Source organism: Patagioenas fasciata, chromosome 23 (genome assembly GCF_037038585.1).
Source record: "Patagioenas fasciata isolate bPatFas1 chromosome 23, bPatFas1.hap1, whole genome shotgun sequence".
NCBI lineage: Eukaryota > Metazoa > Chordata > Aves > Columbiformes > Columbidae > Patagioenas > Patagioenas fasciata.
In genome coordinates this window covers 5889739-5903504 of record NC_092542.1, presented here as the reverse complement: position 1 = coordinate 5903504, position 13766 = coordinate 5889739, and the positions used below count along the sequence as shown (strand labels likewise).

The following is a 13766-nucleotide window of genomic DNA, read 5'->3' as shown; positions in this document are numbered from 1 at the left end:
CCCCCCACAAACCCCCCAAACCGCAGCCACACGCGCGACGACTTGGCCGGTCCTCACCCCCCCATGGGGTTCATGGGGGTGAGGGGGTGGATCCCTGCATGTGCCCCCCAAATCCCCCTCCTTTGGCTTTTATTTCAATTTATCGCGCCTTTTGGTTTGGTTTTTTTCAGAAACAGCCCTTTTTTTTCCCTATTTGCGCCGGGCCACGTCACGTGAGAGCCGAGGACACTCAGCTGGGATTTGGCTGCGGCGCGTGTGCCGGTGACGTTGGGGGACGCACCCCCAGGCCTGACCTTTGCCCCAAATCCCTTCTCAAACTGGGGGGGGGCAGCTCTGGATTTGGGGGGTGTTCTGCAGGACGCGGCGCTCACTCCCCTCTTTATTCCCCCCGCGTTGAGTGGGGGAAGCCGGAGCCCGGGGCCATCCCCGCAGGCAGGTGCTGCATGGCGGGTGCCGGCGCTCTCGCCTCCTTCCCCACACCCCCCCTGCATGAATTCCCTTATCCCCCCCAAAACAGACCCGGCATCGCACGGGGATCCCCAGCCGGGGGGGTTCCACCGGGGACGGATTTGGTGCTGGGAGCCACAGCCGGCTGCTTGGCCTGTGTCCTCACCAACCCGCTGGAGGTGGTGAAGACGCGCTTGCAGCTCCAGGGCGAGCTGCAGCCCCCCGGGACGTACCCCCGGCCCTACCGGGGGGTGCTGCGGGCGCTGGGGGCCGTGTGCCGGGCCGACGGGGTGCGGGGGCTGCAGAAGGGTTTGGCCGCCGGGCTCCTCTACCAGGGGCTGATGAACGGTGTCCGGTTTTACTGCTACTCCTGCGCCGAGGACGCCGGTTGGACGCGGTACCCCGGGGGTACCGTGGCCGCCGGGGCTGTGGCCGGGGCAGTGGGAGCCGTGGTGAGCAGCCCCGCGTACCTGGTGAGTGATGGATGCCATTGCACCGGGGGCGAGGAATGAGGGGGAGGGGGGCATTTTAGGGACCCCTCCCCAAGCTTTGGCCAGCCCTGAGCTGGCTACATCCTAGAATATATAAATGCTGCCTCAGCGCATCCCTTCTCCCCCTGCTTTGCACCCCCAAAAATACGGAGCTACTCCATGCATGCACTTTGCTAAACCTCCCACTCCTTTCCCCTTGACCTCTCCTCCCCCCCAAAATGAAGTGGAAAAACCCTCATAAACAAATAGGGATATTTTTTTACCTCTTTTTGGTGGTTTCCTCTGTATTTGGGGGTGCAGAGCTCCAATTGGGGGGGGCTACAGTGGGGGGGCTTTTTACCAAGATGAGAGGGAAGGATAAAAAACCCCAGGGTTTAATGCCTAGAGAAGCTGTTTAGCAACACATCTGGGCACCCCACATCTGCCAGGACAGCTCGGGACACCCCTAAAAGCTGCTAAGAAGAGATGGGGGAAAACCACAGCCTGTCCTGGCGGGGCCTTGGGGGCGTTTGTCACCCTGTGTTGTCCCCCCCAGGTCAAGACCCACCTCCAAGCGCAGACACTGGCCGCCGTGGCCGTGGGCCACCAGCACAACCACGAGGTGAGCGGGACTGGGGGGACACAGGGTTTGGTGGCCGCGCACACGCCGGGACGATGCTATTTTGGCTGCCGGGTATTTCAAGCCACTTTTGGCAGCTCGGCCACATATTGGTGCTGTAAATAACCGTGCAAGGATAGGGAATGGGGACGGGGATGCGGAGCTGTGACACCAGACACCCCTCAGGAGCAGTGTCACCCGTCCGGAGCCACGGCGGCTTCGTGTCACCGATGAGCTTTTGCACGCGGGGGTGGGACTCACCGTTCCTATTTTTCATGATTTCTTTTTTAAATAGTATATTTCTCTTCCCAGAGCATCTCCGGGGCTTTCGAGAGCATCTACCGGCAGCACGGGGTGGCGGGGCTGTGGCGGGGGGTGACGGGCGCCGTGCCCCGCGTGGCCGTGGGCTCGGCCGCACAACTCGCCACCTTCGCGGCCGCCAAGGACTGGGTCTGCCAGCGCGGGGTGAGGGGACACGCGCCCCATCCGTCCACCCCACGCACCCCGAGTTTCAGGGGGGGACTTCTCGCTGACGGCCGGCGCTTCCCGCAGTGGTTCGGGGAGGGCAGCTGGGCCGCGGTGCTGGCGGGGGGCATGGTGAGCGGCGTGGCCGTGGCGGTGACCATGACGCCTTTCGACGTGGTCAGCACCCGGCTCTACAACCAGCCCGTGGACACCGACGGCACGGTAAGGATTTGGGGGGGGGGATGCGGCTTTTCCCGGGGTGGCACCCGGCCGGGGGTGCGCAGCCGGATCCTCTCTCCCCAGGGCAAGCTCTACCGGGGTTTTTGGGATTGCGTCCTGCAAATCTCCAGCAAAGAGGGGCTGCTGGGCTTGTACAAGGGCATCGGCGCCGTCTACCTCCGCCTTGGCCCCCACACCGTCCTCAGCCTCTTCTTTTGGGATGAGCTCAGGAAGATGGTGCGGCGCCAGCAGCCCCCCCGGCCGTAGGACGGGCTCCCCGCCCCGCTGCGGCTGCTAATAAAAGGGGATTTTCTATTTATGGCGTCGTTTTGGGGGTCTTTGGGGTGGCGCAAATAGGGTGGGGGTTCAAAATGTGCAAAGCCAGGACCTGAAACACCACGAATACTCAAGTCCTGGGGTCAGTTTTGGGCTCTTCACCTCAGGGCTCAAAATGGCGGCCAGAGGGGTGGCGGGGTCACCTCACACCACGAAAGGCCTTGAGGTGCTGGAGCGAGTGGAGAGAAGGGAACGGAGCTGGTGAGGGGCTGGAGCACAAGTGTGATGGGAGCGGCTGAGGGAGCTGGGGGTTCAGCTGGAGAACAGGAGCTGAGGGGAGACCTTCTGATCTCTGAACTGCCTGAAAGGGGCTTGGAGCCAGGGGGGTCGGGCTCTGCTCCCCAGGAACAAGCGCCAGGAGCAGAGGAAACGGCCTCAAGTTGCGCCAGGGGAGGTTGAGGTTGGATCTGGGACCAATTTCTTCCCCAAAGGGCTGTGGGGCATTGGAACAGGCTGCCCAGGGCAGTGCTGGAGTCACCATCCCTGGAGGGCTGGACAGACGGACATGAGGGTCTCAGGACATGGGGCAGGGACAGGGGTGGGGAAATGGTTTGAGTGGATGATCCTGAGGGTCTTTTCCAAGCAAAATGATTCTGTGATTCTACTCCATCACGCACTGGGCTGGAGAGGACAACAGCCATGCTGGTCCCTGAGCCCCACCATGTGTGTCCCATCACCCGTCACCCTCATTTTCCCATCCCTGGGGCAGCTGTAGCTCAGCTCCTCTGCCCGGGGCTCCAGCTGCCCCCGTTTACCCCGGCAATGATTTACCAGCCGGGGGGGCCCCTCCCCGTCTCCGCCCCATGGACCTTGGAGCCAGGGCCTGGCTCTGCCGGGCTCCTTGCTACTGAAAATGTTTTCCCTGTGGTCCTGGGTGCCGGCGTTGCCGGGGCTGGCGTGGGGCTGGGCGCTGCTGGACGCGCTCCTGCAAGGTGAGTGTCCCCAGGGTGGCGTGGGGACAGTTTGGGGACAGCCTGGGGGACACCGGTGACCCACTGCTGCCTTTTCCCGCAGGGCTGGTGGGCGCCTGTGCTGTCTCAGTGCTCTGCAGCCTCCTGAGGGTTTATCTCTACATCCAGTGCCTGAAGTAAGCACCGGTTCTTCTAACCCCTGGGGCATTTTGTTTTGGGGATCTGCTTTTGGGATCCACCATTGGCAGGTGTTGTCACCCGTGGGTGCTGGTGTGGCCTGAGCAGTGGCTGCGCCCTCCTCTCCCTGCTGTGAAGCGCACGGGGAGTTCTGAGGCTGTCCCCACATTTCGGGGTGGTGGAGGAGGACAGGGACTTCCCGGCTGGCTCAGCGTCACCCCGCTGTCCCCAGCAACCCGGAGCGGCAGGCGGAGAAGGCGGCGATCGGGGCGCAGCGGCGGGTGCTGGAGCTGCTGCACGTGGCGGTGCTGGCGGCGCTGCTGGCGCTGGTGGGATCCCGCGTGGCCGCGCTGGTTGTGCTGGAGTTCTCCCTGCGGGCCGTCTCCACCGTCCTCTCCCTCCGCAAGGTGAGGCAGCACGGGGGAAACTGAGGCACGGCGGGGGTGAGTGGAGGGAGCCATGAGGCCCTTGTAGGTTTGCAAGGGGTTTGCTTTGTGGCCATGCATTGATCTGTGACACCCGTGGGGGATATTGAGTGTCCCCTTGCTGCCTCTGTGGGGAGGACAGGGCTGGCTGGTGTGGAGAAAACTATGTGTGACTTTGCAATCGTGTGTCCCCTTGGTGCTTTGCAACAGCTGTGGGGTCACAGGGGGCTGCAGCACGGAGAAAAACATCTATTCCTTTGCAACCACACATTCCTTTGCAGCTTTGCAACAGCCCTGGGGAGGACAGGGGTGGCTGGCGTGCAGAAAACCAACCCGTTGCTTTGCAGCTGTGCGTCCCCTTGCAGCTTTGCAGCAGCTGGGGGGTTACAGGGAGCTGCAGTATGGAAGAAAATCCATTATTTGTGCATTCCTTGCAGCTTTGCAACCACTGTGGTGTGCCCGAAATAATGCATCCCCCTGCTGCTTGCAGTACCTGTGGGGCATAGGAAAGTCACTGCATGGAGGAGGCTTTGCATCCTCTCCTCCTTTGCAACTTGTGCAAGGAGGATGAGGATGGCTGGCATGAAGAAAGCCATACATTGCTTTACATGCATGCCTTTGCAACTCTGCAGCCCCTCGCTGCTTGCAACACCTGTGAGGGTGCAGCGTGGAGGAAACCATGCATTGCTTTGCAACTGTATGTGCCCTCGCAGCACCTATGGGGGCTATGGGAGGGTGCAGCGTGGAGGAAACCATGCATTGCTTTGCAGCTGTGTGTGCCCTTGCACCTTGCAGCACCCATGGGGCGACGGGAGGGTGCAGCACGGAGGAAGGTGTGCATCGCTTTGCACGCTGCTCCACGACTGATGGTGCTGTGCTGCTCTCGCAGGGCGCCCACAGCAGCCAGCTCTACCTGCTGTGCCAGTACTCGCTGGGCTGCGGTGTGTCCTGCGGCCTCAGTTTCCTGCTGGAAGGGGCTCCCCATGGGACCTGCAACCTGGCGCTGGCGGCCGGGCTGGCGGGGCTGTTGGCCACCTACGCCCAGCGCTTGGCCCGGCACGTCTGCACCCTCTACGAGCTGCACAGCCGAGCGCGGTACTGCGGTGTCTGCATCCTCCTCCTCACCGCGGGTCACGGCATCCCCCGGCTGCTCCGCAACGCTCTGACCGTCGCCTTCGCCGTGGGTGACCTGGCCGCCGTGGCGCTCATCAACCGGGATTTCCTCTCCACGGCCGAGGCCATGCGCTTCTGGACGCCACTCACCATCTGCTACACGCTGCTGGTCATCTACATGCAAGGTGAGAAGGGGACGGGCCCCCCAGTTGTGGGGTTTTTTGGGGAGGGAGGGAAGTATGTCCCATTGTGGGGCACCCTGGGGCTGTATGGAGGCACTTCGGGCATCCTGGGGGTATACAGGGCAGTGTGAAGCACCCCAGGGGTATATGGGCCTGTATGGGGCATCCTGGGGTTGTGTGGGGGATATATGGGGCATCCTAGGGGTGTATAGGACTGTGTGAGACATCTGAGGGTGTATGGGGGCACAGGGGGCCAGGTGGGGCTGTATAGGGTGTGTGTGGGGTATCATGGGGTGTATGGGGACATGGGGCTAGCTGGGGCTGTATAGAATGTATATGGGGCATCCTGGGGGTATATGGGCCAGTATGGAGCATCCTGGGGTTGTATGGTGGCATAGGGGGCATTCCGGGGGTATATGAGGCATCTGAGGGTATATGGGGGTATGGGGCCAGCTGGGGCTGTACAGGGTGTATATGGGGTATCCTGGAGGTGTATGGAACTGTATGGGACATCCTGGGGGCATATGGAGGCAGAGGGGTGAAGCTGAGGCTGTATAGGGTGTACATGGGGCATGCTGGGGGTATATGGAGCTGTATGGAACACACTGGGGCTGTACAGAGGGTATAGATGTATATCCTGGGCATGTATGGGGCATCCTGGGGCGGTATAGAGGGCATATGATCCATCCTGGTTGTATAAGGTGCATCCTGGGCATATATGGGGCAGTATGGGGCACGCTGGGGCTATATGCAAAGCCACCCAGCAGTGTAGGGTGTCCCCAATTGTGTGGCTGGTTGAGGGGCTCAGGGTCCCCCCGATGCCACGTCCCGGCAGAGGAGCCGGGGCAGAGCGCCGGCGGGCGGGCGGCGTACCAGACGGTGCTGGTGCGGATGGGCGGCCTCTTCATCCTCCTCCTCACCGTCGGCCGCTGGACCGACGTCCTGCACGTCTTCATCTCGCTGCTGGGAGAGCTGTGCTGTCTGCTGCGTGCCGGCGCCATGCTGGAGTCGTGCTGGCGGCAGGTGAGACGCTGTCACCGCCCTGCCACCGCAGTGAGGGGCTGGTGGCAGCCCTGAGGCCACGGTGAGGGACCTTCCCCCGTCTCTTCCATCTCCCGTAGGATTTGGCCCCGGCGTCTCGGCTGGACGGGCGGTTGGGATCAAGATCGGAAGAGACGTCGTGATGAACTACGGGGTGTAACTGGGTGGCAGAAACTCTGGGTGGCTTTGTCCAGCTCCACAAAATATGGGTGTCCCCTAAATCCTCCTCATTGCACGTCCCCTGTGGGGATGAAGGAAAAAGGGCTCCTGGAAGGTGCTCGGCCCCATCCTGTGGGGCAGGGGAGGCTCACGTGGCCCCTGTTTTTTGGGGGGACCCTCTGAGGTCGCAGCGGTGCTGGAGGTTTGCTCCCTGGTCCTGCTGGGGATGTGGGATGCTGGTGGACGTCCCTGTCCTGGCAGCTGCAGGGCCGCACTGTTGTGGTGCAGGGCCCTCTGGGGGCTTAGAAATCTCAGAAAATAAAGTGTTTTCCAGCCAAATCCACAGGCAGAGCGAGCTGGGCTCCCGTTATTCTGGAGACGGGCTTGCGGTGCAGCTTTTGCACAAGGTGGGTGGTGCGGTTCCTACCGAGGTGCCTCCCTGCCTCAGTTTCCCCACCTGGCTGCAGCCGGCTGTGCCGTGCTATGGGGCGCCAGGCCCTGTGCACTTGGGGGGCAGGATTTGGAGAGGGAAGGAGGCCCCAGAGGTGGCTGCTGCTTCCCTGGGGGGACAGCAGGAGAGGGGCTGGGGCTGTACAGGGGCATTCTGGGCTATATGGGACAGTATATGGGCGCATAGGGGACCACCTGGGCTGTATGGGGACACACGGGCGCTGCAGGGGGGGGGGGGTGTATGGGGTGGTGCATGGGGCAACATGGGCAGTACAGGGGACATGGGGCACCCTGAGGGTGCTGGGGGCAATCAGGGGGGTCCATGGGACAAGCTGGGAGGGGACAGGGGTTGTCTCAAAGTATTTGGGGTCATGTGGCACCCTAAGGACCTATGGGGCACCCTGAGGACCTGTGCCCCCGCCCCGGGCCGGGCTGTGGGGCAGGCAGGGGGGAGGAGGAAGGGAGGAGGAAGAGGAGGAGGGAGGAAGGGGCGGTGATGCCGGGCGGTGCTGCCTCCCCGCTGCCCCCACCGCGCCGGGCGCGCCCGCGGAGCGCACGGAGGGACCCGCACGGCTGCCAGGTAGGGGACAGGGACGGGGACACCCCGGGGGCGGCGGGGCTGCAGGGCCACCTAAGGCAGGCGAACTCTCCCTCCCAATAGGGGACTTCCCCACCAAGGTAGGACCCCCTCAGGAAGGGGTTGGGGGACACCCAGGTAGGGGATACCCCCAGGTAGGGGACAAAGGGCACCCCAAGATCAGACATGGGAATCCCCCAGGTAATGGGGTATGGACTGTAGAGCTGTCCTGGGACAGGACGAGGGGATCAAGGGCCACCCCCAGGTATGGGGTTGGGAACACCCCTAGGTAGGGAGGCTCCCAGGTTTGGGGGACACGGTGAGACCACTGCCACAAAAGGGACAGGGCACCCCCAAGTAGAGGACAGGGGGCTTGCTTGTGGGGGACGGGGGACTGCGGGGGGGGGGCTGCAAGGCCCCGGTAGGGGACATGGGGACAGCAGGGCCACCTGGGGAAGGGACAAGGGGACAGCAAGGGCTGTGTGTCCCCCACCCATCCCTTTTCTCTTGGGCATCTTCAAAGTGCTCTCCAAGAGGTCCCCAAGGCTGGGGACAGAGTTGGGGGACAGTTGTAGGTGGGCTATGTCCCATCCCAGTTTTGGGGGCATGTGGGGGTGCCCCATAAGTGTCCCTGTCCCCATCAGTCCCACCTGAGCTCCCACACCAGGAGACTTTGGGGAATGTCTGCAGGAAACTGGGGGGCCCTTCCCAAAGTGGCCTTGGCTGTCCCCAAACAGGCTGGAGCTACATGAGGTGGGAGGACACCCCATAAAAAAGGGGGGGACCCCATTAATGGACCTTCAAGCTTTTACCATCCTGACAACCCCGGGAGGGGACCCCAGAATGGGGCTGCCGGGATCCCACACTCGGCCCCGGCACAAAGAGGAATGCGCTGAGCACATGGTTCCCATTAGCCCTGGAGAAGTTTTTTCTTTCTCTTTTTTGTTTTTTTAAGCGATTATTACTATTTTCCCCCAATTTTCTGCAGCTCGGCCAGGAAGGAGGAAAAGCGGCGGGAGGATCCGAGCGGCCCGGTGAAGGCTGAAACCCCATTTGGGGTTTGGCCGGCGGGGAGGGAGGGAAGGAGGAGGTGAAGCCGCTCATTTTGTTGGGGTTTTTTTGTTTCTTTTTCTATTTAATCCCTTTCCTTGGCTCGAGTCAGAGGCTGAAGTCACCGTCATGCACATCCCCAAGCTTTTCCCCCGCCGCGGGGGTCTGGCCGTTCCCCAAATGATGCACCGACACCCGTGAGTGGGACTTTTCGGGGAGCGGAGCCGCTTCGTGCTGGGGCATGAGACCGGGCAGCTCGTCACACAGGTATTTTTCAAGCCGCTGATTCATTTTGGGGATGAATCCTGCTTCACCAGCACAGCCTCGGGGTTCCGCCCCCCCCCCAAATTGTCTCGTTTGGCAAGGGGAAGCTTCGCTCCAGCTGCTTTTCCCGTTGGGAAGCTGAATAAACAGCCCTTTCCTTCCCGAGTGGGGTTTATCGGGGTCGGCGCATCCTGCTTGTGATGCTCGGGGGTGTTTCGGTGGTGGGGACGCGGCGATTTGCAGCATCGTGCCTCAGTTTCCCCATCTGCAAAAACAAGGGGGGATGCCCCGAGCTTGGGAGTGGTTAATGGGGAAATGGGGGTAACAGGGGAGGGAACGGGGAGCCAGGGGACCTAGAAACACCCCAAAATAAGCGTTTGCAAAAGCAGGTCCTATTGCAACTGTGTTTTGAAGAGGAAAGGTGGGTTTTTCCTGCTGCCCACAGGGAGTTTAATCCCAGGTGGGGGCAATGAGAGGAAATAAAGAGGGTTAAAAGGCTTTCAGAAGGGTGGGGTTTGGCCACAGAGGCAGGAAAATGGGAGATTTTGGGTGCTGCTTTGCTGAGACCCTTCACTCTGTGTCCTCCGAGGCATGAGACCATTTATTGCTGTGACGTGGGATGGGGACGCTCGTTCCTTCTCCCTTTCCGGGAGGGTGAGGAGGGAGGCGGGTTGAGGCCGAAGGGCAGTGCGGCAGCGGGAGCTGCCGGTGCGCCCGCAGGTTTTGCTCTCTTTTATCTTGTTTTCCCCCAAATTGAACCCAGGTCCCGCCCTCCCGCGGCTCCAGCGATGCTGCCGGGGCAAGTGGAGAAGAGGGTGGCTTCGTCCGTCTTCATCACGCTGGTGCCACCACGGAGGGAGGTGGCGACCAAGGACAAACCCCATCGGGAACCACAGCCGGACGGTGCCGAGGTCGCCAGCAGCCGTCACCCCCAAACCCCGCCACCGCGGCCCCCTGCGCTCCCCAATGGAGGTGAGGGGTGTACGTGGGGGGCTGGGAGGATGATGATGGCGCTGAGGATGCCGCGGAGATATTTTGCTATAGGATCTGTGTGCAGGTGGGGAGGGATGTGGGTTTTGGGGGGTTCATTCCCCAAATCCCTGCACCCCCCTGGGTGGATCTGGCTGCAGGGAAGGGCTGTGTTTGCTCTCCATCAGTAATCAGTGCTGTTTGTCCCCTCCAGCCACGGTGGCATTTGCTTTTGGGGCAGGTCGGCGGGCGCCGCCGCAAAGCTGTTGGGGTGATATTGCCACAGGGTTTTATTGGACATCATCGTCCCCCTAATCCCACCATATTTGGCTTTTTACCCCAGAAACCCACCCAGCGGCCCCCACACCCACCCTCGTCCTGTCCGAAGCACCCCAGCCTTTGTCCGCTGAGGCGCTGGGTCCGGCACTGCAGCAACTGGACCTCACGGAGCCCAGCGCCCTCCAGGTGAGGATCATGGGGTGCGATCGCCCCGGTGCCTCAATTTCCTCCCCTGCAAAAGCATGAATGTAAATGTGCTTTTGTTTCCCTGCTCACCAGGCCCCTTCCGCCTTCCCCGCCAAATTTAGGACGCCCACATTTTGCCAGGAGCAAGCGAGCAGGTCGCAGTGGCAGGATGTGAACGGGTACACAGAGAGGGGTGGTTCTAGAGGTAAGGGGGGATCCAGGTGTGGGGCTCATCCCCAGCTGGGGAAACTGAGGCAGGCAGCGCCAAACCCCATTCTCTCTTCTTCCCGCAGATATCTGTGCCTTTTGCCACAAAGCGCTGGGGCCGCGGGACGTGACGGTGGAGGCGATGCAGAAGCAGTACCACGCTGACTGCTTCACCTGCCGGACCTGCCACCGGCTCCTGGCCGGCCAGCGCTACTACCAAAAAGATGGTCGTCCCACGTGTGACACCTGCTACCAGGTATCTGTCCTCCCTCGGGGACGGCCAGCACCCCCAGGGTGGCAGGAGGTGCAGTCCCTTGTTGGGCGAGCTGGCGTCTCATGGCGTGACCCCCTCTAAACCAACCACAGGCCACACTGGAGAAATGCGCCAAGTGCCAGGGGCTGATCGTGGACCATGTTGTCCATGCCCTGGGCAAGGGCTACCACCCCGGCTGCTTCTCCTGCAGCGCCTGCGGCCGGGCCATCGGCACCGAGAGCTTCGCACTGGGAGAGCGGGATGAGGTGTTTTGTGTGACCGACTTCTACAGGTGCGTGTCGTAGAATCACGGAATCATTTTGCTTGGAAAAGACCCTCAGGATCATCCACTCAAACCGTTTCCCCAACCCTGGCACTGCCCCATGTCCCTGAGAACCTCATGTCCGTCTGTCCAACCCTCCAGGGATGGTGACTCCAGCACTGCCCTGGGCAGCCTGTTCCAATGCCCCACAGCCCTTTGGGGAAGAAATTGTTCCCAGATCCAACCTCAACCTCCCCTGGTGCAACTTGAGGCCGTTTCCTCTGCTCCTGGCGCTTGTTCCTGGGGAGCAGAGCCCGACCCCCCTGGCTCCAAGCTCCTTTCAGGCAGTTCAGAGATCAGAAGGTCTCCCCTCAGCTCCTGTTCTCCAGCTGAACCCCCCAGGTCCCTCAGCCGCTCCCATCACACTTGTGCTCCAGCCCCTCACCAGCTCCGTTCCCTTCTCTCCACTCACTCCAGCACCTCAAGGCCTGTCTTGGTGTGAGGTGATCCCGCCACCCCTCTGGCCGCCATTTTGAGCCCTGAGGTGAGGGGCCCAAACTGCTCCCAGGATTTGAGGTCTGGCCTCACTGGTTCCCAGCACAGGGGAGAATCCCCCACACTGGGGGGGGTCCAGCTCATCTCTGTCCCCCCTCAGAGCTCACCCCACTGTGCTTTGCTGCCGTTAGGAAATACGCCGCGGTTTGCAGCGCCTGTGAACAGCCCATCGTCCCCGGCGAGGACAGGGACACCTACAAGATCGAGTGCCTGGGACGCAGTTTCCACGAGAGCTGCTACCGCTGCGAGGTACGGCTGGGGGTGCCCCCCAAAACCCGAGGGGTTTGGCACCAACCCTTTGCAAAGCATGACCCCAAGGGTTATTTTTCTAGCTACCACTTTATCTTGCAAGCAGTGGGGAGGGGAAAGAAAAAATCGGGTAAAAAGCACATTGCGTTTGGCCAGGAGAGCCGCAGCTTTTCATGCTTTTGAGGTAGTTTGTTGCTTTTTGCTGAGCGCTGGTGGGTTTTGCAGGGAAGATGGGGTGCAAGGTGTCACGGGGACCCTGAAAACATGTCCCCCCTTTCCCCTCTCGCCCCCAGAGCTGTGGGACGCCGCTGTCGCCGGAGCCGACGGAGAGCGGGTGCTACCCCCTGGGCGACCGCCTCCTCTGCAAGTCCTGCCATGTCCGCCGGAGGAACGAGTCGTCCTGCTAGAACCCTGCGGATCAGCCTCTGCTGCGCCTGGAAAACCTGCAGAATCGGGTTTTTTGTCACCAAAATGGCCCTGGAGCCGCGTTCTGCCACGTGGAGAAGTGGGGATGGGATGCCCCGATGTGGCTCTGTGCTTGTTTTGAACACAAAAAGCCGCGGCAGCGGCGGAGGACCTGAGGTTTTATTCATTTGTTTCTTTTTTTAAAGTCCTTTCCCGAGGCCGGTTTGGTTTCCTTGGGTGTTTTGTTGTGTTTTTCTGTTTATTTTTTCTCCATTTTCCTCGGGGTTTCACTTGAACGTTTCTCTCTGTGGTGACGCGGAGCGGGCACTGATGTAGTTACTCGCCGTTAAATAAAACCCTGAGTTTAAAACCCCTCGTCTCTTTCATCCACCCTGCATCCCATCCCTGTAAAACGCAAGTTTAAAAATAAGAAAAAAAACACTTTTAAATTTATTGTTTTGATAGGTGTGGCAAGAGTTGGGTCACTCAGGGCGATAACAGGGCTGGTTTTGGAGTTCAATGGTTTGGTAGGTGCTGCTGTCACCCAGGGGAGAGCAGAGGGTCATTTTTTGGGGATGGATTCAGGGTTTTGTTAAGGAAAAGGTGTTTGGCGGTGGATTTTTAAATGTTGATGTGTTTCTGACAGCCTGTGCTGTCTGGGCTGTGTCTCAACCAAGTCCCGAAGCCGGCAGAGGGCAGCCCGAGCACAAATTCCTCCATCAGGCAAAAAACCTCCAGCGAAACGCTTGTCTTTCCTACACCCGACAGCGCCGGGGGCCGGGAAAGACCAACAACCCCGGTTTTGCACGTTTTTCAAGATAACATCGCTCCGGCATCAGAGGCTTTTTGACCTCCTCTCGGTCTGAGCCCCAAAGTGGCAGAAATGAGACCATTTCTCTGCACGCCCCACATCTGCACAACCGATGTCTCAGTGGTTTTGCTGGCGAGGGCGTTGCAAACCAGCCGGAGAAAAAGGGGTTTTTCTTTAGAACTGAAAGTGCTTAAAAAGCCGCAAATCGAGAGCAGAAAATAGAAGAGCGTGTGAGATGATGTTTAATGCTTTCCTGATGTAAAAAGTGAGCTTTTAAAAAAAAAAAATGCCACCAAACCGGCAGTCATACGCTTCTAGGTCATGTTTTATGTCTCTCCAGCATGGGCTGTCTTTATGAATGAAAGGGTTAATATATGGTTAATGTATGTGGTGGAGTCTGGCTGATTAATCACCCCAACCCCACAACTGCTTCCTGCCAACTCTCCCCATCTACAAAGCAATTTTCACAATATTAATGTGCGACTACAGCCCCTCAATCGGGTCGGGACTCGCTATAAATTGATTTATAAATAGGAAGTTAATGTAAAGTCGTGGTCTTTCCCCATCACGTAAAGCTTGGGGTCCAGCTCGGGGGGATCCCCACGTCCCACGCAGGGAGAACCCTGTGCTCAAAGTCACCTCTTGCCCTGTGGGGAAAACCAGGTGCTAAAATCATGCTAAAAAT

At 60.2% G+C, this 13766-nt stretch overlaps 3 protein-coding genes across 9 annotated transcripts; all 3 read left to right on the top strand.

The window, feature by feature from the left end:
- The first annotated feature begins 323 nt into the window (after positions 1 to 323).
- Positions 324 to 2539, top strand: SLC25A34 (solute carrier family 25 member 34). Of its 2 annotated transcripts, XM_065855448.2 has the most exons (5): positions 324 to 920; positions 1474 to 1539; positions 1849 to 2001; positions 2089 to 2223; positions 2305 to 2539. In XM_065855448.2, exons 1-5 carry the CDS (start codon positions 444 to 446, stop codon positions 2485 to 2487), a joined length of 1014 nt encoding a protein of 337 aa, XP_065711520.2. In that variant the 5' UTR covers positions 324 to 443; the 3' UTR covers positions 2488 to 2539. The 2 variants fall into 2 exon arrangements, with proteins under 2 accessions (XP_065711520.2, XP_065711519.2); XM_065855447.2 differs by having other exon boundaries at positions 1849 to 2223.
- A 33-nt stretch (positions 2540 to 2572) lies between these two features.
- Positions 2573 to 6913, top strand: TMEM82 (transmembrane protein 82). 4 transcript variants are annotated; one of them, XM_071798515.1, is made up of 6 exons: positions 3326 to 3488; positions 3571 to 3643; positions 3877 to 4051; positions 4959 to 5367; positions 6173 to 6387; positions 6486 to 6913. In XM_071798515.1, the coding sequence occupies exons 1-6, from the start codon at positions 3410 to 3412 to the stop codon at positions 6546 to 6548; spliced, it is 1014 nt and encodes a 337-aa protein (XP_071654616.1). In that variant the 5' UTR covers positions 3326 to 3409; the 3' UTR covers positions 6549 to 6913. The 4 variants fall into 4 exon arrangements, with proteins under 4 accessions (XP_071654614.1, XP_071654615.1, XP_071654616.1 ...); XM_065855455.2 differs by having other exon boundaries at positions 3345 to 3488; positions 6200 to 6387; XM_071798513.1 differs by lacking the exon at positions 3571 to 3643 and having other exon boundaries at positions 2573 to 3488.
- A 584-nt stretch (positions 6914 to 7497) lies between these two features.
- Positions 7498 to 12640, top strand: FBLIM1 (filamin binding LIM protein 1). Of its 3 annotated transcripts, none has more exons than XM_065855454.2 (9): positions 7498 to 7594; positions 8754 to 8908; positions 9669 to 9877; positions 10218 to 10339; positions 10433 to 10544; positions 10633 to 10802; positions 10913 to 11091; positions 11748 to 11865; positions 12159 to 12640. In XM_065855454.2, exons 2-9 carry the CDS (start codon positions 8883 to 8885, stop codon positions 12270 to 12272), a joined length of 1050 nt encoding a protein of 349 aa, XP_065711526.1. In that variant the 5' UTR covers positions 7498 to 7594; positions 8754 to 8882; the 3' UTR covers positions 12273 to 12640. The 3 variants fall into 3 exon arrangements, with proteins under 3 accessions (XP_065711526.1, XP_065711524.1, XP_065711525.1); XM_065855452.2 differs by having other exon boundaries at positions 8580 to 8908; XM_065855453.2 differs by lacking the exon at positions 7498 to 7594 and having other exon boundaries at positions 8026 to 8908.
- Positions 12641 to 13766: the final 1126 nt, after the last annotated feature.

Excerpts from the sequence above, each read along its gene's own strand:
- SLC25A34 (XM_065855447.2), top strand. The coding sequence starts at position 444 with ATGGCGGGTGCCGGCGCTCTCGCCTCCTTCCCCACACCCCCCCTGCAT. Across the intron at positions 921-1,473 it reads TGAGCAGCCCCGCGTACCTG|GTCAAGACCCACCTCCAAGC; the intron begins GTGAGTGATGGA and ends TGTCCCCCCCAG. Across the intron at positions 2,224-2,304 it reads CCGTGGACACCGACGGCACG|GGCAAGCTCTACCGGGGTTT; the intron begins GTAAGGATTTGG and ends CTCTCTCCCCAG.
- TMEM82 (XM_071798513.1), top strand. The coding sequence starts at position 3,196 with ATGCTGGTCCCTGAGCCCCACCATGTGTGTCCCATCACCCGTCACCCT. Across the intron at positions 3,489-3,876 it reads GCTGGACGCGCTCCTGCAAG|CAACCCGGAGCGGCAGGCGG; the intron begins GTGAGTGTCCCC and ends CGCTGTCCCCAG. Across the intron at positions 6,388-6,485 it reads TGGAGTCGTGCTGGCGGCAG|GATTTGGCCCCGGCGTCTCG; the intron begins GTGAGACGCTGT and ends CATCTCCCGTAG.
- FBLIM1 (XM_065855454.2), top strand. The coding sequence starts at position 8,883 with ATGAGACCGGGCAGCTCGTCACACAG. Across the intron at positions 11,092-11,747 it reads TGTGTGACCGACTTCTACAG|GAAATACGCCGCGGTTTGCA; the intron begins GTGCGTGTCGTA and ends TGCTGCCGTTAG. Across the intron at positions 11,866-12,158 it reads AGAGCTGCTACCGCTGCGAG|AGCTGTGGGACGCCGCTGTC; the intron begins GTACGGCTGGGG and ends TCTCGCCCCCAG.